This window comes from Oncorhynchus tshawytscha, linkage group LG08 (assembly GCF_018296145.1).
Source record: "Oncorhynchus tshawytscha isolate Ot180627B linkage group LG08, Otsh_v2.0, whole genome shotgun sequence".
Lineage (NCBI taxonomy): Eukaryota > Metazoa > Chordata > Actinopteri > Salmoniformes > Salmonidae > Oncorhynchus > Oncorhynchus tshawytscha.
This window is the reverse complement of record NC_056436.1, coordinates 17,802,529-17,826,880: the sequence shown is the minus strand read 5'-3', so window position 1 is coordinate 17,826,880 and position 24,352 is coordinate 17,802,529. Positions and strand designations below refer to the sequence as shown.

Here is a 24,352-nt window from a genome sequence, read left to right as displayed (position 1 = left end):
TTCCTTAATCAAATTTTGACACGCACTTCAAAGTATTAGTGTGCTTACAGCGGTCTAACCTGCTCTCTTCCCCCTCCATTGTAATGGTATGCTTTGTTTCCATAGTCTCTTTGCTCACCACAATATTGTGCAGAGTATGAAAGATGGATACGGCTGTCTAACCTGCTCTCTCCCTCTCACTCCCAGTGTCCCACACCACAGCTTCAACATCGTCTGGCTCATCAGACACTGGGATGAGCCCCTCCTCCGCCTCACCGACTCAGAACACTGTGGCTGTCGAGTGCAGGTGATGACACGCCTTCTCCCCCACGGTTCCCATGACGACTACCCTTTCCCACCATCCCGCTGCCTCCCTGGAGACACGGTTGTGTCCGAAATGGCACCCTATTCCCTTTTAAAGTGCAAATCTTTTGACCAGAAGCCAGTGTTAAATGACCAGAGGCCCTGGTCAAAAGTAGTCCACTATATAGGGCATAGAGGTGCCATTTCAGACATACCCACGTACTGACACACCAGAGCCAGCGGCCAAAAGCACTCGACTGCCCCCTCTGTCTCCTTTCACCCCATCCCTCCTACCGCATCCCATCCACCACTTGGCCACTCCCACTTCTTGCACTTCCCTGCCTTGTAGATATTGTGGTCCAACTACTGTAGTGTTGTCAGGAAATGGATTCTACGTGAGTTGAATGTAAAGGAAACCACAAACCCCAGATACTCCTAGCCAAACCCCTTCACTCTCCATCCTTGAACAGTCCATGGCACTTTTCTTCTTACTCTGTCAGAAACAGATATAACCTCCTCTGGTTCCTCAAACGGGAGCAATCAAGATTCAGTAATGAATCAATGATGTCTATCAGCAGAACCAGACATACACAATGTATGTAATCTACAATGTAAAGGGTCCCTACCCATGTTAATAATGGTCACTTAACCACCATGTTAATAATGGTCACTTAACCACCTTGGACATTGTTTGCAAAAAGGTCAATTATGTTCGCTTGCTCCATCAGAACTGCCAAAGTACACGTGTTACAGCAGATTGCCCTATTTTGGAAAAGTGGGACAAATTCAATTGCGAAAGGGAATGTAGTTTACTGAAAACTGCAGCCGTTGTCTTCCATTTATTGCAGTGTGTCATCACAGATTAATTATGAAAACTATTTTGGGGTCTCTTTTTAAGAAAAGTAATTAAAAAAAATATTAGAAAAAGATTTATTACAGTGGAACACAGGAGAATGTTTTCAGTGGACTAATTTCCTTTGCGAGTGTATTGTCTTTTTATATGTAATTGCAGAGTTTTTATTTTAGTATGGAAAATTTCAAAAAGTATATATCACAACAGTGAAGTTATTTAATGAAAGATTTCTAGCCCTGAAATTTTGTGTAAAAAAGGTTTCTTGCATTGTTAAATATATTTATTCTGTCAGTGGACACATTTTAGTATTTTTTACAATATAGAGACACGAACCTTCCACAGTTTGGACAATGGGAAATTCTGATATTGAAAGAATGTTGTGTGCTCATCTAAAAGCAGACTTTGACTGTGATGTTTCAATTGGGTAGCTACTGTGCAGTACATGTTTCACCTATTTTCAACAGGGCCCTCAACTTTCTCAACATTTTTTTTCTTCCCTAGATGGTTTTTGGGGAACACCATAATTTGGTGGCCTTCACTTTTGTTTCTTGGTACTTGTATTTGTTATAATTTAAAACATCTATTCTTATTTCGACATGAGTTCTGACCAATAAATAAAAGTTGCTTAAGGAATATGTATGTGAAGCCCAGAGGTTTCTTATGATTGTTTTTGTATATAGATCTTCCAAAACCATGAATTTGAAAAATACATTTGACAAACTGTAAAGAATGACATATTATTTTTTTATACCTCTTTGTACTGGTATATTAAAACTGTTTTTTTTATGTCAAGTTGGTAGAAACATTCACGCACACAGACTGACTATATACTAACCCAGTGGGTTTCAGCATTAGTCTGAAACTAACCCTACAGAAGAGTCATGGAAGCATTCAGAACATGGACATTTTTTATGCCTTATAGACTTGTGAAAAACACACAGTACTTCCTTAAAAGCTAAGTTTATCTACAGATTCCTGGATGAAGGAAAGAAGGTATTAAGATTACCTGAGCAAAGTCTTTGTATCTTAATGTAAAATAAGCAGAGCTCTTCATTTCTAATAAAGTTTTTAAATATTTCCCTTGTGAATTACTGATCATTTTAGAGGCTGACATGTGGACGGACACTCCGAGGGACGTTCTGCGTCCACCTCTGTCCTAACGCTTACTGTTATTTCCCCCCGAAATTAACACCTAGTCATTCTAGGTTTTTTAATAAAAATAAAAAAACATTTTCTACATTGTAGAATTAAGTTTAGACAAAACTATGAAATCAAAATATAGTTTGAGATTCAAAGTAGCCACCCTTTGCCTTGACAGCTTCATGTGGTCAACTGAAATGCATTTCAATTAACAGGTTGAGTTAATTTGTGGAATGTCTTTCCTTCTTGTGTTTGAGCTGATCAGTTGTGTTGTGACAAGGTAGGGGTTGTATATGGAAGAACAGAAAGCAAAATGACAGTCCATTTAAGACAATGTCCGTCAATGAGGAAAGTTTCTTCAAGTGCAGTCACAAAAACCATCAAGTGCTCTGAGGACTGCCACTTTGTGCGTATGGATCATTTCAGCTCGTGGGACCAACACTTTACATGTTGCTTTTATAGTTTTGTTCTGTACAGTTTAGCGGTCAAACAAAATAGGACATTATACAATGGGAAAATTACCAGTATACCCAGGTCATTTTATTTAATGACTGTTGCACAAGAGGGGACAGCTGGTCAATGTTACAAGACATTTACTTACAAATATGGATTTTTATGGGAGTGTTAATTGTTCCCTTTTCCTAAGTTATTGCTAGTATGTTATTCTTAATTCACATCAGACAAAATACGTTACATACACTAATAAACAATTCACATTCTGCCTGGATCAAAACTCAGCATGATCTCATACATCATGATCAGGCTTTTCCTTGTGAGGGCTCATAACAGCCCTCTGGTTAGAAGTGTCCAAGCAGTCAACCTGAGAAGTAGATGATGTAGGTTAGCCATCTGCTGATTCACAAATAACAGCGTCATGGTGGTGTGTAGATCATGCTGTGATCAGACTGGATGGGGTCTACTAGCGTTATGTCCATGTTTAAAGGGCGGTAGTTCTCTACCGTGGTCCCATTAAACCTGCTTTCTGTGCCAGGGCTTCGTTCTGTTGGATGTGGTACTCCTGGATGCGCTGGGTCATTCAGGTACTTCTGTAGGCAGCTCTCTGAGCAGGTGGACTGAGGGGGAAACCAAGACAGTTCTATGAAATCACATATTACACCTCTTCAAATATTGGTGTCCACTGCAAAGGCTTCTACTCCAACTAAAGAAGCTAACCTGGTAGAATGTTCCTTTTAACATACAGGAACATTCAGTGATAACATTTTGTTGAGGAGGAATGGTACCACATTGTGTCCTATTTTACCCAATACCTAACCTCATCCCCAGGCTCGATTGCTACAGAAAGAGAAGCTTCTGGTGGATGAGATTATCCACTTCCTAGCCTCCAATGACGAGACAGGACTTGGAAGGATGGCCACAACAATTTACTTCTCAGACATGAGTATGGGAAAAGGAAATGTTATGGAGATTAACTTCGCCTCATTCTCAAAGCCCATTGGAGAAGGTCAGAGGGAAGTGAACTCTGACTTTCTCATTCAATGGTTTTTAAGAAGGAACTCTAGAAAACATCAAGAAAGTCAACCTACCTCTGGCTTTACTTCTCTAGTGGTAAAATCCCTCATACAGTCCATGAAGCAGTTCTCTGAGTTTATTGTAGGGGCCAAGAAATTCTTTGAACTGTGAACAGAAACAATATTTTATGAATGTGTTCATTTAACACTCAGATTAAACCGGATTTTTTATTTCACCTTTATTTAACCAGGTAGGCTAGTTGAGAACAAGTTCTCATTTGCAACTGCGACCTGGCCAAGATAAAGCATAGCAGTGTGAACAGACAACACAGTTGCACATGGAGTAAACAATTAACAAGTCAATAACACAGTAGAGAAAAAAAAGGGAGTCTATATACATTGTGTGCAAAAGGCATGAGGAGGTAGGTGAATAATTACAATTTTGCAGATTAACACTGGAGTGATAAATGATCAGATGGTCATGTGCAGGTAGAGATATTGGTGTGCAAAAGAGCAGAAAAGTAAATAAATAAAAACAGTATGGGGATGAGGTAGGTAAAAATGGGTGGGCTATTTACCGATAGACTATGTACAGCTGCAGCGATCGGTTAGCTGCTCAGATAGCAGATGTTTGAAGTTGGTGAGGGAGATAAAAGTCTCCAACTTCAGCGATTTTTGCAATTCGTTCCAGTCACAGGCAGCAGAGAACTGGAACGAAAGGCGGCCAAATGAGGTGTTGGCTTTAGGGATGATCAGTGAGATACACCTGCTGGAGCGCGTACTACGGGTGGGTGTTGCCATCGTGACCAGTGAACTGAGATAAGGTGGAGCTTTACCTAGCATGGACTTGTAGATGACCTGGAGCCAGTGGGTCTGGTGACGAATATGTAGCGAGGGCCAGCCGACTAGAGCATACAGGTTGCAGTGGTGGGTGGTATAAGGTGCTTTAGTGACAAAACGGATGGCACTGTGATAAACTGCATCCAGTTTGCTGAGTAGAGTGTTGGAAGCAATTTTGTAGATGACATCGCCGAAGTCGAGGATCGGTAGGATAGTCAGTTTTACTAGGGTAAGTTTGGCGGCGTGAGTGAAGGAGGCTTTGTTTCGGAATAGAAAGCCGACTCTAGATTTGATTTTCGATTGGAGATGTTTGATATGAGTCTGGAAGGAGAGTTTACAGTCTAGCCAGACACCTAGGTACTTATAGATGTCCACATATTCAAGGTCGGAACCATCCAGGGTGGTGATGCTAGTCAGGCGTGCGGGTGCAGGCAGCGAACAGTTGAAAAGCATGCGTTTGGTTTTACTAGCGTTTAAGAGCAGTTGGAGGCCACGGAAGGAGTGTTGTATGGCATTGAAGCTCGTTTGGAGGTTAGATAGCACAGTGTCCAAGGACGGGCCGGAAGTATATAGAATGGTGTCGTCTGCGTAGAGGTGGATCAGGGAATCGCCCGCAGCAAGAGCAACATCATTGATATATACAGAGAAAAGAGTCGGCCCGAGAATTGAACCCTGTGGCACCCCCATAGAGACTGCCAGAGGACCGGACAGCATGCCCTCCGATTTGACACACTGAACTCTGTCTGCAAAGTAATTGGTGAACCAGGCAAGGCAGTCATCAGAAAAACCGAGGCTACTGAGTCTGCCGATAAGAATATGGTGATTGACAGAGTCGAAAGCCTTGGCAAGGTCGATGAAGACTGCTGCACAGTACTGTCTTTTATCGATGGCGGTTCTGATATCGTTTAGTACCTTGAGCGTGGCTGAGGTGCACCCGTGACGGGCTCGGAAACCAGATTGCACAGCGGAGAAGGTACGGTGGGATTCGAGATGGTCAGTGACCTGTTTGTTGACTTGGCTTTCGAAGACCTTAGATAGGCAGGGCAGGATGGATATAGGTCTGTAACAGTTTGGGTCCAGGGTGTCTCCCCTTGAAGAGGGGGATGACTGCGGCAGCTTTCAATCCTTGGGGATCTCAGACGATATGAAAGAGAGGTTGAACAGGCTGGTAATAGGGGTTGCGACAATGGCGGCGGATAGTTTCAGAAATAGAGGGTCCAGATTGTCAAGCCCAGCTGATTTGTACGGGTCCAGGTTTTGCAGCTCTTTCAGAACATCTGCTATCTGGATTTGGGTAAAGGAGAACCTGGAGAGGGTTGGGCGAGTAGCTGCGGGGGGGGCGGAGCTGTTGGCCGAGGTTGGAGTAGCCAGGCGGAAGGCATGGCCAGCCGTTGAAAAATGCTTATTGAAGTTTTCGATAATCATGGATTTATCGGTGGTGACCGTGTTACCTAGCCTCAGTGCAGTGGGCAGCTGGGAGGAGGTGCTCTTGTTCTCCATGGACTTCACAGTGTCCCAGAACTTTTTGGAGTTGGAGCTACAGGATGCAAATTTCTGCCTGAAGAAGCTGGCCTTAGCTTTCCTGACTGACTGCATGTATTGGTTCCTGACTTCCCTGAACAGTTGCATATCGCGGGGACTATTCGATGCTATTGCAGTCCGCCACAGGATGTTTTTGTGCTGGTCGAGGGCAGTCAGGTCTGGAGTGAACCAAGGGCTATATCTGTTCTTAGTTATGCATTTTTTGAACGGAGCATTCTTATCTAAAATGTTGAGGAAGTTACTTTTAAAGAATGACCAGGCATCCTCAACTGACGGGATAAGGTCAATGTCCTTCCAGGATACCCGGGCCAGGTCGATTAGAAAGGCCTGCTCACAGAAGTGTTTTAGGGAGCGTTTGACAGTGATGAGGGGTGGTCGTTTGACTGCGGCTCCGTAGCGGATACAGGCAATGAGGCAGTGATCGCTGAGATCCTGGTTGAAGACAGCGGAGGTGTATTTGGAGGGCCAGTTGGTCAGGATGACGTCTATGAGGGAGCCCTTGTTTACAGATTTAGGGTTGTACCTGGTGGGTTCCTTGATGATTTGTGTGAGATTGAGGGTATCTAGCTTAGATTGTAGGACTGCCGGGGTGTTAAGCATATCCCAGTCACCTAACAGAACAGACTCTGAAGCTAGATGGGGGGCGATCAATTCACAAATGGTGAATTGTGTATGAGAAGTATCCTCACGGTACACCTGTTTAATCTGGTCTGCCTCTGTTACCTGGGCAGCCATGGTGGTCAAATTCGAGATTTCTGTTGGATTAAAGTTACACACATGATGTAACTGATTTAATGACAGCCCTATAGATGTAATGTATGATGTACGTTCACTCTAACTATTTTAGCATAGGGAGTATTGAATTACCAAGATAGCTAGCTATATATGACACTTGCCCAAGCATTCATAGCAGCTGCATAGTTGAAGGCTTTTTGTAGTGTTAGCAAGCAAGGTCAGTATGCAGCTAAAAGCTCCCAAGCTGATTTGGTAAGGTTCACAGGCTAACTATATAGCCCAGCAGATCCAGTTAAGCCTTTGAAAACACGACATACATTTAGATATCAAATTGTGTGCACAAAATGCATGAACAATCCCCTTTTCTTGAACACAGCAACGAAGTCATTCACCCACCCAGGTTCCCGAAGTACATGTTGTGAAAAGGGGACTGCAGTGGATGAGGCTTGAAAGGTAACGTTACAGAAAATTCTAGAATCATTAGACATTGTTTTAAAAACATTTATAGAATAATGTTACATATTTTATACGTTCGTGTGGATATGTATGACATTCAAAATCGAAAAATAATTTGTCGAAAATAACTCCGGTGTGACACGAAGTAGTGTCCCAGTACCTCATTTTAGTGTTTATCGCTTTTCAAAATCGAAAAATAATTTGTCGAAAAGAACTGACATTTCTAATTGTGGATATAGTGTTACTGCATAAAAACTCCGATGTGACACGAAGTAGTGTCTCAGTACCTTATTTTAGTGTTTATCGCTGGATTAACTTTCTCACCCGTGGTTGTTTATTATTTTGTTGTTTAATGCTTATTTGTTTTTTTTGGGTTAAAGTTCTGACCCGTGGAGTCCCTATCATGCACAGCAGATGGAGATATTTCACGAACGATATCATGTCCTTGACCGGAAGTTACTGTTGTAAGCAACAGCTGCTGTGTTTTCATATTGGCTCATAGTAGCTAACAGTAGAAGCTATGTTATATTTCTCGATTCTGACTAAAGGTTGTATTCATTTCCCAACGATTGTTTAAAATAGCACAGGTCTAGCAACTTCTTACTTGGTTTGCTGTGCTGTTCTTTCAACCTTTTAGAGGTGCCTACTAGCTAGCAACCTAACCTCAACCAACAATTATGTTTCGGGAAGTAAAACATGTTAATATAAAATCAAATTGTATTTGTCACGTGCCGAATACAACTGTTACGGACTAAAAGGGGAACCTAGACGCGAGCCTACCAGACTAGCTAAATGGAGCACCAGCTGTTCTGGATGACTGTGTGATAACGCTCTCTGCAGTTGATGTTGGTGTATTCCTCAATGCCATTGGATGAATCCCGGAATAAATTCCAGTCCTGTAGTGTATCATCTGACCACTTCCGTTTTGAGCGAGTCACTGGTACCTCCTGCTTTAGTTTTTGCTTGTAAACAGGAATCATGGTATAATTATTGTCAGATTAGCGAGGGAGAGCTCTGTGGAGTAAAAGTGGTCTGGAGATTTGTTCGCTTCCGGTTGCACATGTGACATGCTGGTAGAAATTAGGTAAAACGGATGTAAATTTGCCAGCATTAAAGTCCCCGGCCACTAGGAGCGCCGTTTCTGGGTGAGCATTTTCTGGTTTGATTTTGGCCTTATTCAGCTCTTTGAGTGCAGTCTTAGTACCAGCAAGTTGCAGAGAACGACTGCATTGTTTGCTTATCTAGCTATCTAACAACTTGCAAGGCAAGTATGTTCATATTACCCACCTTGATGCAGCAGACTCTCCCACTGTGGTTCCAGCAACAGGTAGGCTACCCAGTTTACCTTAGTCACTTGCTTTATTTAAACAAATTATGAGAATAGCCTTGACATCTGTCATTATTAAATAATAGTTTATCCTCATTGATTAGTTATGATAAGATACTTTATTGTCAATTTTTGTGGAAATAACTTTTATAAGTTAGTTGTGGAAAAAGTTATATTTGTCTCCCCTACGTTAGCTTTTCCAGAACCTTCCAGGCAGTGGAGGGGTGGAGGGAGTATAAGACCCCAGCTCCTCGCAGGTTAAACCCAAAGCCCACACTCTGGAACACCACTAAACTCCGGAACACCCAGAACACTACACAGCTGCACAGCTCCAGGACACAGAATACATTTCACACAGCGCAAGGTTAGTCATCAAAGTGTCTTTGCATCTGATAAGTTGTCATGGTCTGGGTTTGAAATGGCACCCTTTTCCCCATATAGTGCACTATGTTTGTGCAGAGCCCCATGGGCCTTGGTCAAAAGGAGTGTACTATATTGGCCCTATAGGGAATATGATGCCATTTCGGATGTCGCCATAGAGTTCCAACAGATGTAAGAATCATTTTCACCACTCGGGGGCAGTAGTGTCACTCCAACCTACTGGTTCTGTAGGAAGCACAGGATTTTGCAGAAGGCTGGAGATTCTAAAAAGGAAGTGTTTATTCACACAAAAAAATCTGAAAACACTGTTTAATAGGCTACAATGACACTGTTTTTTCCTGTCCTTGTTGATTTTGGTGATTTGCTATTTCCATTTGTCACTCTTGATGAGATGGAATACAAGACAAGCATGTTACTTTCAACCTCAGTTCTTTGAACTAATAACCATTTGCCTTCTGTACTCCTCTGTTTGGCAACCTCTCATTATCATTAGTCACTTTATGTTGATGCAAACACGACAGATTTACACTGGGCCATTTTTACCACATTATTGCAGTCAGGTCAACACACACCTGTCAGCATCTGCATTACAGAAAATATCTTCAAATGTTACCCACCAAATTGAAAAGCTGCGTTGTACAATGAGCCAGACTGCATTGCATGCTAAGTCAAATGCATGTTTGGAATTCAAGTCTGACAATATATATAATTGGATTCATTACAAGTAGGCCTATGACTGGCTTATTAACATGTTGTGTGATACAACGATAAACGAATGCAATACATATAGCTCATGTTTTGGCGGCCAGTCAATTCTCCGTTTTGGTTTTGTCATAAACATACATAATGTCCCTGTGTTTGGCTCCGTTGGCCGAGCACCAAGACTACTCTGAATTGTTACAATGGCTGCCGGGCCTCGCTCGGTCTCCCTCTCGTCTCCCTAGCCACAAGCTTCGGAACGCAGCCTCCTCCTGAACATTGGAGATCCATACAAAGCACCACTGACTACTTTAAAGCCCACGTTTACTGTAAAGTAGGAAAATCGTGGTAAAGGCTCACAACGCACGGCATGAATATATCAACTCTGTACCGCTATTATATTATGCTGGCTGCTAATATCCATCCAGTTACATGGGAAAATTAGGTATGCTCCTTTCTTCTGGTGTAAAACTCAATTAAAGTTCCAAATGCAGCTGTTTTAAAAAATATATATATTTTAATTTGACCCCTTTTCTCCCCAATTTTGTGGTATCCAATTGTTTTAGTAGCTACCAACTTGTCTCATCGCTACAGCTCCCGTACGGGCTCGGGAGAGACGAAGGTTGAAAGTCATGCGTCCTCCGATACACAACCCAACCAAGCGCGCTTCTTAACGCAGCACGCATCCAACCCGGAAGCCAGCCGTACCAATGTGTCGGAGGAAACACCGTGCACCTGGCAACCTTGGTTAGCGCGCACTGCGCCTGGCCCGCCACAGGAGTCGCTACCGGCCAAACCCTCCCTAACCTGGACGACGCTAGGCCTATTGTGCGTCGCCCCAAGGACCTCCCGGTCGCGGCCGGTTACGACAGAGCTTGGGCGCGAACCCAGAGTCTCTGATGGCGCAGCTGGCGCTGTACTGCGCCACCCGGGAGGCCCAAATGCAGCTGTTTTTATCTCAATATCAAATCATTTCTGGGAAATAATTAAGTACCTTACTGTGATTGTTTCAATTAAAATGGTCAAAAATAAACAAAAATAGCTTCTTAGCAAATAGCAATTTCTAGCAAGAATTTTGCTAGGACTGTCTGGGAGTGGTCTGAGAGGGGAAAAATGGAAAATTAGCTGTTATTAACAGAGGTTTGGAATTCTCTTATTGGTCTAACTCATTTGGCAGTCAAAGTCCATCCCACCAAATCAGGCTGAAATTTCAGGCGATCTTTAAAATAGCTCTTACACTAAATGGGCATTATCATAATTTTTCCCATTATTAATCCAACCTAATAGTTTGGAAATATATATAAAGCACAGGAACATCTATTTTGTTTACTGTACTGGGCCTTTAAGCATGAAAGCATTCAGGTGAAAACAAATGTCACTGACTGGTGCACAGCTGTGCAAATAGACAGACAGACAGTGCCCTTCATTGTTCAATAGAAGTACAATGGAGTTTAGTTTATTGATAACCCCACCCTCTTGAAATACTTTGAAATAATGTTTGGCTTTTTAAAAAGATGGAAATTAATGTTTTTACTGATGCGGAGGTGATCCTTTATAAGAAACCTATTTGAAAAGCACCAGGTTTGAAGAATTGAGCTGTTATTGTTGATGTCTGACAACAACAGAAAGGCTGTATAAGTACTACTATTCTATCCATTGTCATTCAACCACAGGCCTAGGCTATTACTGGCTTGTCCTCCTCCTCCTTTGTCCTCGGTTGAACTGTAATTTGTGTGAAGGCAGCAGGCTACATGTTTGGTAGGAAATGTCAGTGCCTGGTTCTCTGTTACACCCGTGTGAGAGCCTTGGACAATCTTCCCCTTGAATCTAATCAGCCTCCCTCTAGAATGGTGCTGCTCGCCAATCTCTCTCACACAAACATGCACACACACACCAATGTGGAATTGCTTTCTCATGAGTGGAGCTGTGCTGCTTAGTGACCATGGTGATGGATGTGTGGGCGAGAATGGAGTTAATTATGGCCCAGAAAGCATCAGTTTGTGTGTCTGTGTATGGATCACTGAGTGTGTGTGTGGGGGCGCGCGTGTCGGTGTGTAAGAGAATTGGGAAATGCATTAGTCTTGTAAGATTGACTCGATACCCTTGCTTTGTTTGCCCAACTGACCAGTGTTACTAGATCAGCCTCCCTAAGCAATACAGCCAGCAATGCAGCCAGAGGGACACAACAGTGTTGATAAGGGAATGCACTGAATCAGTTACAGGCATTTGACATTTGTATCGAATAACTGTCTGTCCAATGTGTCCATATATTATTTAAGGACTTGGTCAGGTCACAATATATGTTCATATAGTCCTTTTCTTGAAGATCACAATTGATCATTGCTTGGTTGCAATTACTGTTGATTTAGTTTGTTCAAGATGGACTTAAATGTTTATGAACTGTGAATGGCCGGGTACAACAGTGATGTACTGTACATATGTGGTGTGAGACTCTGGTTATTGTAATGATTAGTGCATGTTTAAAGGAGAAGGAGTACGTTATGCTATAAGATGTCTGAAGGGGCACCATTTTGTATCTGGTAGTACCTCTAAGCCAGTTGTCATGGCAACCATGCTATTTCTATTCCTCCTTGCACCTCTCCTTCTCTTTTTTTAGTTTTAACTCTACAGCTGCCAGACTGCGCTCACTTTGGGGATTGGCTATTTTTAGTCTTTGCCTTTTGTTTCTCAACACATCATCAAACCATATGTGAAACAACCCATGCCCTGAATGATTCAGGCCACTTAATTATATGATTCAGGTCACTTGATCACTGTCACGCACATTGTCTGTACAAAACAGAACACCATTTTTTTTACATTATGTAAACCCTTTTGGCATAATGACACTATAAGATAATTGTAGATTGAGAAGACCAGAATTGTGTGAAGCCTTGTTTTTAGAATCTATTTATTTTCAATATTTGGTCAATCTCACTATAGAAATCTACAAACACAAGTGGGGACAGTTCCTTCGTCAATCATGATGACCATGGAATCTGATTTGGTACCCAGAGACCCATGGTATCTGATTTCTGTACATAAATGTAGAGGGACTAGCTAGATGTAGCTGAACTCTGTCTCATGAATGCCTCATATTACCCGTCTCATGTTGTAGTTGCCATCGTCTTATTTTCATTATTGATTTAACGTTAAGGAATCTGACTGGAACACACTGCATTACATCTCCAAGTGTCCTCAAGAAACAGTCGGGCGGTAATCTCCTATTTTTAAAATGTGATGTCATCAAGTATTTCATCATCAGTCATGACACACACAGAATCGGCCCCAGCCATAACAACACGCACAGTTGGAGCATTCATCTGTCAGCCTGGACCTAATTCAGATGAATTACACGGCCTAATCGTCTCCTCTGAGGGGTCTTTCCTCTAAGCCTGTTACAGCGCCAGATCAAAGGAGGTAATTGCCTCCCAAATGGCACACCATCCCCTATATAATGCACTACTTTTGACGAGGGCCCATAGTGCACTACTTTTCACCACAGCTCTATGTAGTGAATAGGCTGCCAATTGGGACGCAGTCCAGGTAATTGCTTTTCTTGTCTGTATAAGAACACAACAGCCTAACGGTGACTTCACCGGTGTCTGAATTTTGAATAGCTTTTTGTAGACTCATTGAACCAGTGGAAAACACATTTATGATAAGCAAAGGAATTTTGTTAATGTATTTGGTAACATCTACTTTCTTCCCAGTGACCCATTAATAAATATAGTTTAGTTAGTTACCATCAGCCAAATCCACCATTAGGTTTGAACACCTATCATTGATTGGATTCAGAGCTTCCATTACATCCCCTGAGAGAGAGAGGATTTAGAGTCATGTCTGGCCCCTGTATTATGAGGAAGTGTCTGTTGAACAGATGACCAGGTACTTTTGAACTAATATAAAAGGAATTCCACTGTGTGGGAGCAATATATAGACCTATGCTCAATGTTGCTTTGTTTGAGATGAGTTGGCAGAATTCTTCCAGAGGTTTAGCAAGTATATTGCTTTGTTTATTTGTGTATTTGCTCACATAGGGTTGAAAAGTACCGTGAACTTTCAATAAATTCCCTGGTTTTCCCAAAATCTCAGTTGGAGAATTCACGGAATTAGGAGGGCATAAGCAGGCAACCTGGATCCTCCAACCAGGATTTCTGGAAAACCAGGTAATTTATTGACAGTTCCTGTAATTTTGCAAACCCAGTCACACAACATCCTGCCATAATGACATTGTAATAGTCACTTGACTCTACTCAGTCATTATATTTATTGTGGTGGTGAATACAGTTTGTTTCCACAGCAACAATACATGTGATATTTTCCAGCTGTAAACAATGCATCTGTCTGACGTCATTGGGCTAAGCTGCTGAAAGTGGTTTGGGAATTTGTTTGGAAATATCAGCAGACGTTGGACTTGGAAAAGACTACACAGGGCTGTAAAAACTGGGATGCAGGAGCATGTTAACCAATTGAATGGTATTATTTTCTTCCTACTTGTCCAATGTTGATTCAACATACCAGTAGTATATAGTAGTCATTGTTTTAGTGGGAAGAGACCGTTCTCCTATGACCCATTTGCCCTTTGACCAGAAGAAATGTTTATGCTGGACATCCTGCAGACTGACCGATTGACTGTTGTTGGAGTGCACCATCCATCTGTTTAACTATTTTCACTTGTTGTATTGTACATTTTATATTGTAAATGTGTAATTGGAGTACTGTCTTGTATTATATTTGATGTAGGCTGTTTTGTTTTAATTATGTTTGGACCCCAGGAAAAGTAGCTGATGCTAAACATTCCACTACATTGATGACGATGACTAAATATACAACCAGTATCATCCATCTGACTAGCTGGCTTAGAGAGAAAAGCCATTTGGATCCAACAATAAATATTGATACATTTGCTGTGTGACACATCTTCAAGCTAGAACATGACCACACAATGTAGCATAGCAAAATCTCTACAGAAGAGATTGTGATGAAAATGTAATAAGAAACCCAGGAGGCTCTGTGAAGCAATCAGCTCATTGTGTCATCTGAATGACTGTGTCCATGTGTGGAATACTGAGAGAGAGGGAGATATAAAGTGCTGATCTGAGCTGAGGCAGGTGGCTGATTGCTGGTTTCTCTCTCTATCTCTGCAGGAAACTTCTGGAGGCCATCCCTAACAACAGCAGCAGCTTGGCAGCCAGAGGTGTGCAGCAGCAGTTTTCTTAGGGTTGCCATAGCAACACCCACCGATGGCAACCTGCAAACAGTGCAGTCCAGGTAAGAGGGGGAAAAAATATTGTTTGTCATGTTTTCACAATTTGAAGACATAATTGGCTATCTTTATAGTCTATTTGACTATTTCCTCCTCCCAAACAAAAACCTGCATCTGTGCCATACCCGAGGCATTGTGCACTTTAAAAAGAACTGTATGATACTTATTCTTCATAATGTTTAGCCAGTAAATATGACTTATTTTATACATTGTAATGTGTACAGTGCCTTCAGAAAGTTTGCACATCCCTTGACTTTTTTATTGATCAAATAGAGATGTATTGTCACTGGCCTACACACAATACCACATAATGTCAAAGTGGAATGATGTTTTTTGAAAATGTTTGATATTAATTAAAACTGAAAAGCTGAAATGTCTTGAGTCAATAAGTATTGAAGCCCCTTGTTCTGGCAAGCCTAAAAGTTGCATGGACTCTGTGTGCAATTATAGTGTTTTAACATGATTTTTTTTAATGACCCCCTCTTCTCTGTACCCCACACATGCAATTATCTGTAAGGTCTCTCAGTTCAGCAGTGAATTTCAAACACAGATTCAACCACAAAGACCAGGGAGGTTTTCAAATGTCTCGCAAAGTACGCCACCTGTTGGTAGATGAAGAATAACTCAGACATTGAATATCCCTTTGTGCATGTTGAAGTTATTAATTACATGTTTGATGTTGTATCAATACAGCCAGTCACTACAAAGATACAGCCGTCCTTCCTAACTCAGTTAAAGGAAGGACACCGCTCAGAGATTTCACCATGAGGCCAATGGTGACTATAAAACAGTTAGTTAAATGGCTGTGATAGGAGAAAACTGAGGATGGATCAACAACATTGTAGTTACTCCACAATACCAACCTAATTGACAGAGTGAAATGAAGGAAGCCTGTACAGAATACAAATATTCCAAATCATGCATCCTGTTATCAACAATGCACTAAAGTAACACTGCACATGTGGCAAAGCAATAAACGTTTTGTCCTAAGTACACTGTGTTATGTTTGGGACAAATCCAATACTCTTCCTGGGGTCCAGCAAAATTAAGGCAGTTATACAAGTGTTTTTTAACATTACAATACATTCATAACAGATTTAACAAGTGTTTGCCCATGGGACTCTACAGTCGTGGCCAAAAGTTTTGAGAATGACACAAATATTAATTTTCAAAGTTTGCTGCTTCAGTGTCTTTAGATATTTTTGTCAGATGTTACTATGGAATACTGAAGTATAATTACAAGCATTTCATAAGTGTCAAAGGCTTTTATTGACAATTACATGAAGTTGATGCAAAGAGTCAATATTTGCAGTGTTGAACCTTCTTTTAAGACCTCTGTAATCCACCCTGGCATGCTAACTTCAATTAACTTCTGGGCCACATCCTGACTGATGGCAGCCCATTCTTGCATAATCAATGCTTGAAGTTTGTCAGAATTTGTGGGGTTTTGTTTGTCCACCCACCTCTTGAGGATTGACCACAAATTCTCAATGGGATCAAGGTCTGGAGAGTTTCCTGGCCATGGACCCAAAATATTGATGTTTTGTTCCCAGAGCCACTTAGTTATCACTTATGCCTTATGGAAAGGTGCTCCATCATCCTGAAAAAGGCATTGTTCGTCACCAAACTATTCCTGGATGGTTGGGAGAAGTTGCTCTCGGAGGATGTGTTGGTACAATTCTTTATTCATGGCTGTGTTCTTAGGCAAAATTGTGAGTGAGCCCACTCCCTTGGCTGAGAAGCAACCCCACACATGAATGGTCTCAGGATGCTTTACTGTTGTCATGACACAGGACTGATGGTAGCGCTCACCTTGTCTTCTCCAGACAAGCTTTTTTTCCGGATGCCCCAAACAATCGGAAAGGGGATTCAGAGAAAATGACTTTACCCAAGTCCTCAGCAGTCCAATCCCTGTACCTTTTACAGAATATCAGTGTGTCCCTGATGTTGTTCCTGGAGAGAAGTGGCTTCTTTTCAGCCCTTCTTGACACCAGGCCATCCTCAAAGTCTTCGCCTCACTGTGCGTGCAGATGCACTCACACCTGCCTGCTGCCATTCCTGAGCAAGCTCTGTACTGGTGGTGCCCCGATCCCGCAGCTGAATCAACTTTAGGAGACAGTCCAGCAAGCGCCAGGACCTTCTTGGGCGCCCTGAAGCCTTCTTCACAACAATTGAACCGCTCTCCTTGAAGTTCTTGATGATCCGATAAATGGTTGATTTAAGTGCAATCTTACTGGCAGCAATATCCTTGCCTGTGAAGCCCTTTTTGTGCAAAGCAATGATGTCGGCACGTGTTTCCTTGCAGGTAACCATGTGTGTCAGAGGAAGAACAATGATTCCAAGCACCACCCTCCTTTTGAAGCTTCCAGTCTCTTATTCGAACTCAATCAGCATGATTGAGTGATCTCCAGCCTTGTCCTCGTCAACACTCACACCTGTGTTAACGAGAGAATCACTGACATGATGTCAGCTGGTCCTTTTGTGGCAGGGCTCAAATGCAGTGGAAATGTTTTGGAGGGGTTTCAGTTCATTTGTGTGGCAAAGAGGGACTTTGCAATTCATCTGATCACTCTTCATAACATTATGGAGTATATGCAAATTGCCGTCATACAAACTGAGGCAGCAGACTTTGAAAATTAATATTTGTCATTCTCAACTTTTGGACACGACTGTACTCTACTACGACATATCTTTAACACAATCCATCTGTAATATGTGTGTTTGTATGCATGTGTCTGTTTGTTGCTTCAGTAGGTGCCGCTTATTTGTTTTGTTTTAAACAACGACGGTGATAGTTTTGCATATAGTATATTGAGAATTAGTTCTTGAATATGGGTGATGTAGCTGTTGTCTGCTTCTTGTTACGTAGTTAGGGAATTCATATGTGGCTGTAAAATAGTTTTTGAAGAGAGAGGTTAATAAGTGATTTAAAGTGCAGTAAACAAGCAACTTGAAAATAATGAATTTGATACATTTTCAGTCGTCCGCATTGAAAAGCGGTACTGAATGGTCTCTAACACCAGCAGATGATATTGTTTTTACAGAGCGTTTCTGCAGGTGATAGATTGATAGTAGTTTGGTGTGTGTGCAGGCCCATATAATGTTACAGTAACGGATGAATGGGAAGATCATTGTGTAGTAGAGACTGAGAGCAGTGCCTCTGTTTAGGAGATACAGTGCCTTGCGAAAGTATTCGGCCCCCTTGAACTTTGCGACCTTTTGCCACATTTCAGGCTTCAAACATAAAGATATAAAACTGTATTTTTTTTGTGAAGAATCAACAACAAGTGGGACACAATCAAGAAGTGGAATGACATTTATTGGATATTTCAAACTTTTTTAACAAATCAAAAACTTCCACAAAATTTGGTGTGCAAAATTATTCAGCCCCCTTAAGTTAATACTTTGTAGCGCCACCTTATGCTGCGATTACAGCTGTAAGTCGCTTGGGGTATGTCTCTATCAGTTTTGCACATCGAGAGACTGAAATTTTTTCTCATTCCTCCTTGCAAAACAGCTCGAGCTCAGTGAGGTTGGATGGAGAGCATTTGTGAACAGCAGTTTTCAGTTCTTTCCACAGATTCTCGATTGGATTCAGGTCTGGACTTTGACTTGGCCATTCTAACACCTGGATATGTTTATTTTTGAATCATTCCATTGAAGATTTTGCTTTATGTTTTGGATCATTGTCTTGTTGGAAGACAAATCTCCGTCCCAGTCTCAGGTCTTTTGCAGACTCCATCAGGTTTTCTTCCAGAATGGTCCTGTATTTGGCTCCATCCATCTTCCCATCAATTTTAACCATCTTCCCTGTCCCTGCTGAAGAAAAGCAGGCCGAAACCATGATGCTGCCACCACCATGTTTGACAGTGGGGATGGTGTGTTCAGGGTGATGAGCTGTGTTGCTTTTACGCCAAACATAACGTTTTGCATTGTTGCCAAAAAGTTCAATTTTGGTTTCATCTGACCAGAGCACCTTCTTCCACATGTTTGGTGTGTCTCCCAGGTGGCTTGTGGCAAACTTTAAACGACACTTTTTATGGATATCTTTAAGAAATGGCTTTCTTCTTGCCACTCTTCCATAAAGGCCAGATTTGTGCAATATACAACTGATTGTTATCCTATGGACAGAGTCTCCCACCTCAGCTGTAGATCTCTGCAGTTCATCCAGAGTGATCATGGGCCTCTTGGCTGCATCTCTGATCAGTCTTCTCCTTGTATGAGCTGAAAGTTTAGAGGGACGGCCAGGTCTTGGTAGATTTGCAGTGGTCTGATACTCCTTCCATTTCAATATTATCGCTTGCACAGTGCTCCTTGGGATGTTTAAAGCTTGGGAAATCTTTTTGTATCCAAATCCGGCTTTAAACTTCTTCACAACAGTATCTCAGACCTGCCTGTTGTGTTCCTTGTTCTTCATGATGCTCTCTGCGCTTTTAACGGACCTCTGAGACTATCACAGTGCAGGTGCATTTATACGGAGACTTGATTACACACAGGTGGATTGTATTTATCATCATTAGTCATTTAGGTCAACATTGGATCATTCAGAGATCCTCACTGAACTTCTGGAGAGAGTTTGCTGCACTGAGAGTAAAGGGGCTGAATAATTTTGCACGCCCAATTTTTCAGTTTTTGATTTGTTAAAAAAGTTTGAAATATCCAATAAATGTCGTTCCACTTCATGATTGTGTCCCACTTGTTGTTGATTCTTCACAAAAAATACAGTTTTATATCTTTATGTTTGAAGCCTGAAATGTGGCAAAAGGTCGCAAAGTTCAAGGTGGCCGAATACTTTCGCAAGGCACTGTATCTCATTTTGCCAAGTATCCCCGTATTCTTGGCAATCTTAAAGGTTATTGTCTTTGTGTGGTTTCCATGACAACTCATCATCAATCAGAACACCAAGAAAGCGTGTTGTACAGCCCTGATCAATAGGTATATTATCAATATGGACCACTATATAATCTGTATTTTATTTCCTTTGGACCAAATAATAAAAAAATATATTTTTTATTCAGTGACAATTTGTTCATTTTAAACCACTTTTGAGATATTACATAGTTCATCATTAGCAACATCAATAAGATACTTACATTTTTTGTGAAAATCATAAATAATAGGGGTCCAAGAATTGATCCCTGAGGCAAGCTGGAGACCAAAGCAGTCACACCCATAGTTTCAAGTTTTTGTAATAAAATATGAGGATCAACAGTATCAACTGCTTTTGATAGATAAAAAAAATACCTAATGTATGATGTTTGCGGTTATTTGCCAAATGTATTTTGTCAATTAAGTAAGTAACCACTAGTTAGGCAGTGAGATTTTCTGAAGCCATACTGATGTTTGTATAACAACCTTTCCTTGTTCAGCTATTTGATGAATGTGTTATATGCAAGCTTCTCAAACATGTTTGAGCTAGCTGGAAAAATTGAAATTGGTCTGTAATGTGTAAAGTATGCTGGATCTTTAGCTTTATAAATTGGAACAATTTTTGGCCATTTTCAGTTCAGAAGGCTCAATGCCCTTAACAATTTATATATTTAAAATGTGGGGAAGAGGTGTGACAATGAAATCAACCACGTCTTTTGCTATCTTAGCATCCAATCTGTTGTGACCAGAGGCAGTGTTTTTCAGAGATAATAAGATGTCATATACCTCAGGACAGGGGTGAATTGGGACAGATTCATAAATTGGAGTGGACTTTCATAAGTCACAGGAATTTTGTCTGACAAAATAGATTTAACTTGTGTGCTGTCTTTTTTTGGATCAGAAGTAAGTGATCATTTGACTAGGAATTCATTGGGGAGGGATTTGGGTTTAATCTTTTTATTGAGGATTTCATTAATAGTGCTCTCATATTGTTCTTGTGCTTTGAGAGTTCACTGTCATAGTGTTTATGGTTGTTTTAATCATTTGATTTCGTTTTCCTATATTTTGAATCTCACATGGTTGTATGGAATAGGATTTGAAATATATTTTTTGTATATTTTTTTTTCTTAAAGGGATTTTAATAATACTATTGGTAAGCCAGGGTTTTCTTATTTTAGGCTGTACTTTAGTCATTTTTATTTTTTTCAGGGAAAGCAAGATTGAAAGATGTGGATATTTAATTTTAAAAACTAGATATAGGTGTGCTGAGGATCATTATCCTCTTAATTTCATTCCAAGAAACTTGCTGTATCAGATTATTAAAATGATTGATTGTATGCTGGTTGACTATCCTATACAGTTCAAGTCAGAAGATTACATACACTTAGGTTGGAGTCATTAGAACACGTTTTTTAACCATTCCACAAATTTCTTGTTAACAAACTATAGTCTTGGCATCTACTTTGACATCTACTTTCTGCGTGACACAAGTAATTTTTAAAACAATTGTTTACAGACAGATTATTTAACTTATAATTCACTGTATCACAATTCCAGTGGGTCAGAAGTTTACATACACTAAGTTGACTGTGCCTTTAAACAGTTTGGAAAATGACCCTAAGCACACAGCCAAGTCCTGAAGCCACTCCTGCATTGTCAAGTCTCTGAATGTCCTTGAGTGACCCAGCCAGGACCCAGACTTGAACCCGATCGAACATCTCTGGAGAGACCTGAAAATAGCTGTCCCCATCCAACCTGGCAGAGCTTGAGAATCTGCAGTAAAAGGTCTAAGTACTTATGTAAATGTAATATTTCAGTTTTTAGTTTTAATACATTTCTAAAAACATGTTTTTGCTTATTCATTAAGGGGCAATGTATGTAGATCGATGAGGGAAAAAAATCTATTGAATTATTTTTAGAATAAGGCTGTAACGAAATGTGGAAAAAGCCAAGGGGTCTGAATACTTTTCGAATGCACTGTAAGAGGAATACTTATGTGAGAATGCTATTCATTGACTACAGCTTAGCGTTCAACATCATTGTCCCTTCCAAGCTCGTCACCAAGCTTAGGACCCAGGGTGGGACTGAACACCTCCCACTGCAACTGGATAATGGGCTTCCTGACGGGACAACCCCAAGTGGTGAGGGAAGGCTATTGATCCAGTATTCCTGTACATTGTTAATATGGTACTGGAACTGACTGACCATGTATATACACTGTAGTATGCTTACTTTTCGTGCTCTTCTTATTTTTTAGTTCTCGTGTGTTTTTGTTCTCTCTACCTTATGTTGTTTTTAGTATTACATTGTTATTGATTACTACATTGTTGGGTTTAGAGCTTGCGAGAAGGGTATTTCGCTGTACTTGTGCACTTGAATTCACAGGACCGCTTTGCTCTGTCTCCTAGCTCAGAAGGATCCCCATGGCAACGGCAGCAGCATTTGTCAGCTTCATCAGAGAGTGAGAAGAGAGTAGGTAAAGGGTGATTCCACAATAATGTAATTACGCTGAGACTTAGGTTTTTCACTTTAAAACATATACCAAACAAAAAACATTTATTTCATAGTTGAACAAACCATAGGACTACTTAACAATTTCCACTGAACATTTTACAATAACACCTTTTACAGGAAGAATTGTGCAGATACAAAGTTTGATAACAGAATAAAACTGAGGGAGATTTTACCATAATTCTGTTATCAATCTTTGCATCTACACTGTTTTTCCAGTAAATTATTCATTTTATTTTACTTTAAATTGTTAAAAGTAGTCATTGTGCATAGAGCTGTATGGTTTGTTTTAAAGTGAAAAGTAAGTCTCGGTGTAATTCCGTTAGCATGGAATTGCCCTAACGTAAATCTGCATGCTGCTGGCAGTCTGCCAGCGTCTCAAATAAAAGAGCACTTTGAACTGCTGCCCAGTTTGGAGGAGAGGAGCTGTCAGGCCTGCTTAATGTTGGCAGTTTGTCATTGGCAAGCCTTTCCCAGAATTCATCTGTCTGGCAACGTGCCAGGCACTTAGCTGAAGCTAAAAAAATTAACCCCTGCGCTTGCAAAATGTTCCACAGAGCGAGATGGGGAGAGAGACATCAGCACAGTTGGTATGTGAGCGGCTCAGTGTATGCGTGAGGGGCCATGGGGATATCACAGGATCCTTTCAGGATGGAGGCAGGCGGGATCTATTAACCTCCTCTGCTTTGTTTTGTGTAAAGCTATGTATTTGGTTGTTTTAAAGTCTTCTGAGGTCTGAGGCAGAATTTGTAAATCGTTTTAATTGTTGCGATGTTGAGTTCTGCCTGTGATATAGTTCTGCCTGTGATATTTATAGTACTGACCTTCCACTTACATAGATGGATTTACGTTATTGGGTAGTTTGGCTAGTTGATGTGGCATAGATTTGTAATAAGCTTATGTTTGAATTGTATCCATATGTGTAAACCTAAGAGAGAAGGCACTGTTTTGCCATTTGCTTTTAGGATCATTCAGACCTTTTTTTTTTTTTTTTTTTACTGAGTTTGCGCTCCACACTTAAATCAAGCAAAACTATTGGTGTTGGAATTGTATTGAACCGCGCCTGGCACGCAGGCCCAGTGTTGGAATAAATGGCACAAACCCTTTTTCTTCCCATGCCACACCTTTTTCTGTCTTATTTTGTTGACTGATGATGTCTGCTCTTTCATTTGGCTGTCTGTCACAATCCCTGGTGCACAAATAGAGTGAGAATTGTCCACATACAGCCCACATAACAACCTCGCCTGCTGCTGGTAGTCATTCAGCCTGCTGTGTATTGCACAGACTCTAAATAAAAACCAGACTCCATCTTCTCTTTTTGTGGCGTTTCTAGCTTCCCCTGCCACTGATGGGCTGGTCTATGAAACTAAATCATGTTTTCTTGGTAATTTGTTTAGGTGCATTTATTTCATGTGGTCAGACGCTGCAGTATACATCATATACTGTCACCTCAGAGACATCAGTGCTTGTAATTTAAAGTGAGTCTGAAATGTATCAAAACACAGTATTCACAAATACACACATGTGCAACCAGTACCCATGTATCCTAACAGCATGGCACATTTTTGGTGCAGTGAAAGCAACATTGTTTTGGAAAAGCAGCGGCATGGTGCAGACTCTTTCTTGGCCAAGGATGGAGGACCACACCACCACGATACAGTACCGTGCCAGGCCAGCGGTATGTGGAGACTGCAATAAACTACTTTCCTCCCTCCCTCTGCTGCCATTGTTTTTCTTTCTTCACTCTCCTTCTCTCCCAGTTGTATAACAGGGGGAAATGATTCTCTGCCTGCCTACTGGGTGTTGTTAATCAGGAAGGGAGACTGGGGGAAAAGGGGAAGGAAGGGGCGGAGGGTGCGCAGAGCAGGCTACTCTTGTCTGTGCAGTAGGTAAACAATCGAAATGTAGGGAAAATATATCTAGTTCAACTAGCTCAGTGTTATTTTTATTGCAGAGGAATCGACTCCCTATTTATTTTA

General features: G+C 41.1%; 1 protein-coding gene and 2 long non-coding RNA genes across 10 annotated transcripts in view; 2 read left to right on the top strand and 1 right to left on the bottom strand.

Annotated features, from left to right (window-relative positions):
• The window catches only part of LOC112256852 (AT-rich interactive domain-containing protein 4A), a 63,969-nt gene extending 61,757 nt beyond the window's left edge, over positions 1-2,212 (top strand). For all 3 annotated transcript variants that reach the window (XM_024430397.2, XM_024430398.2, XM_042325300.1), the window contains one exon: positions 187-2,212. In XM_024430397.2, the coding sequence (XP_024286165.2) occupies positions 187-290 (104 nt within the window). In that variant the 3' untranslated portion in view covers positions 291-2,212. The remainder of the gene's footprint in view (positions 1-186) is intronic.
• Positions 2,213-2,787: 575 nt separating this feature from the next.
• On the bottom strand, positions 2,788-8,154 carry LOC112256854. 3 transcript variants are annotated; one of them, XR_002954473.2, is made up of 3 exons: positions 8,098-8,154; positions 3,820-3,910; positions 2,788-3,348 (listed from the first exon to the last, which is right to left on the bottom strand). It is a non-coding gene; the product is annotated as an uncharacterized LOC112256854 (long non-coding RNA). The 3 variants fall into 3 exon arrangements; XR_002954472.2 differs by lacking the exon at positions 8,098-8,154 and adding an exon at positions 7,922-8,059; XR_002954471.2 differs by lacking the exon at positions 8,098-8,154 and having other exon boundaries at positions 3,820-4,063.
• A 49-nt stretch (positions 8,155-8,203) lies between these two features.
• LOC112256857 lies at positions 8,204-23,494 on the top strand. 4 transcript variants are annotated; one of them, XR_006083871.1, is made up of 5 exons: positions 8,204-8,644; positions 8,839-9,008; positions 14,875-14,998; positions 21,916-22,003; positions 22,276-23,494. It is a non-coding gene; the product is annotated as an uncharacterized LOC112256857 (long non-coding RNA). The 4 variants fall into 4 exon arrangements; XR_006083869.1 differs by having other exon boundaries at positions 22,271-23,494; XR_006083870.1 differs by adding an exon at positions 13,820-13,893 and having other exon boundaries at positions 8,376-8,644; positions 21,916-23,494.
• The last annotated feature ends 858 nt before the right edge of the window (positions 23,495-24,352 follow it).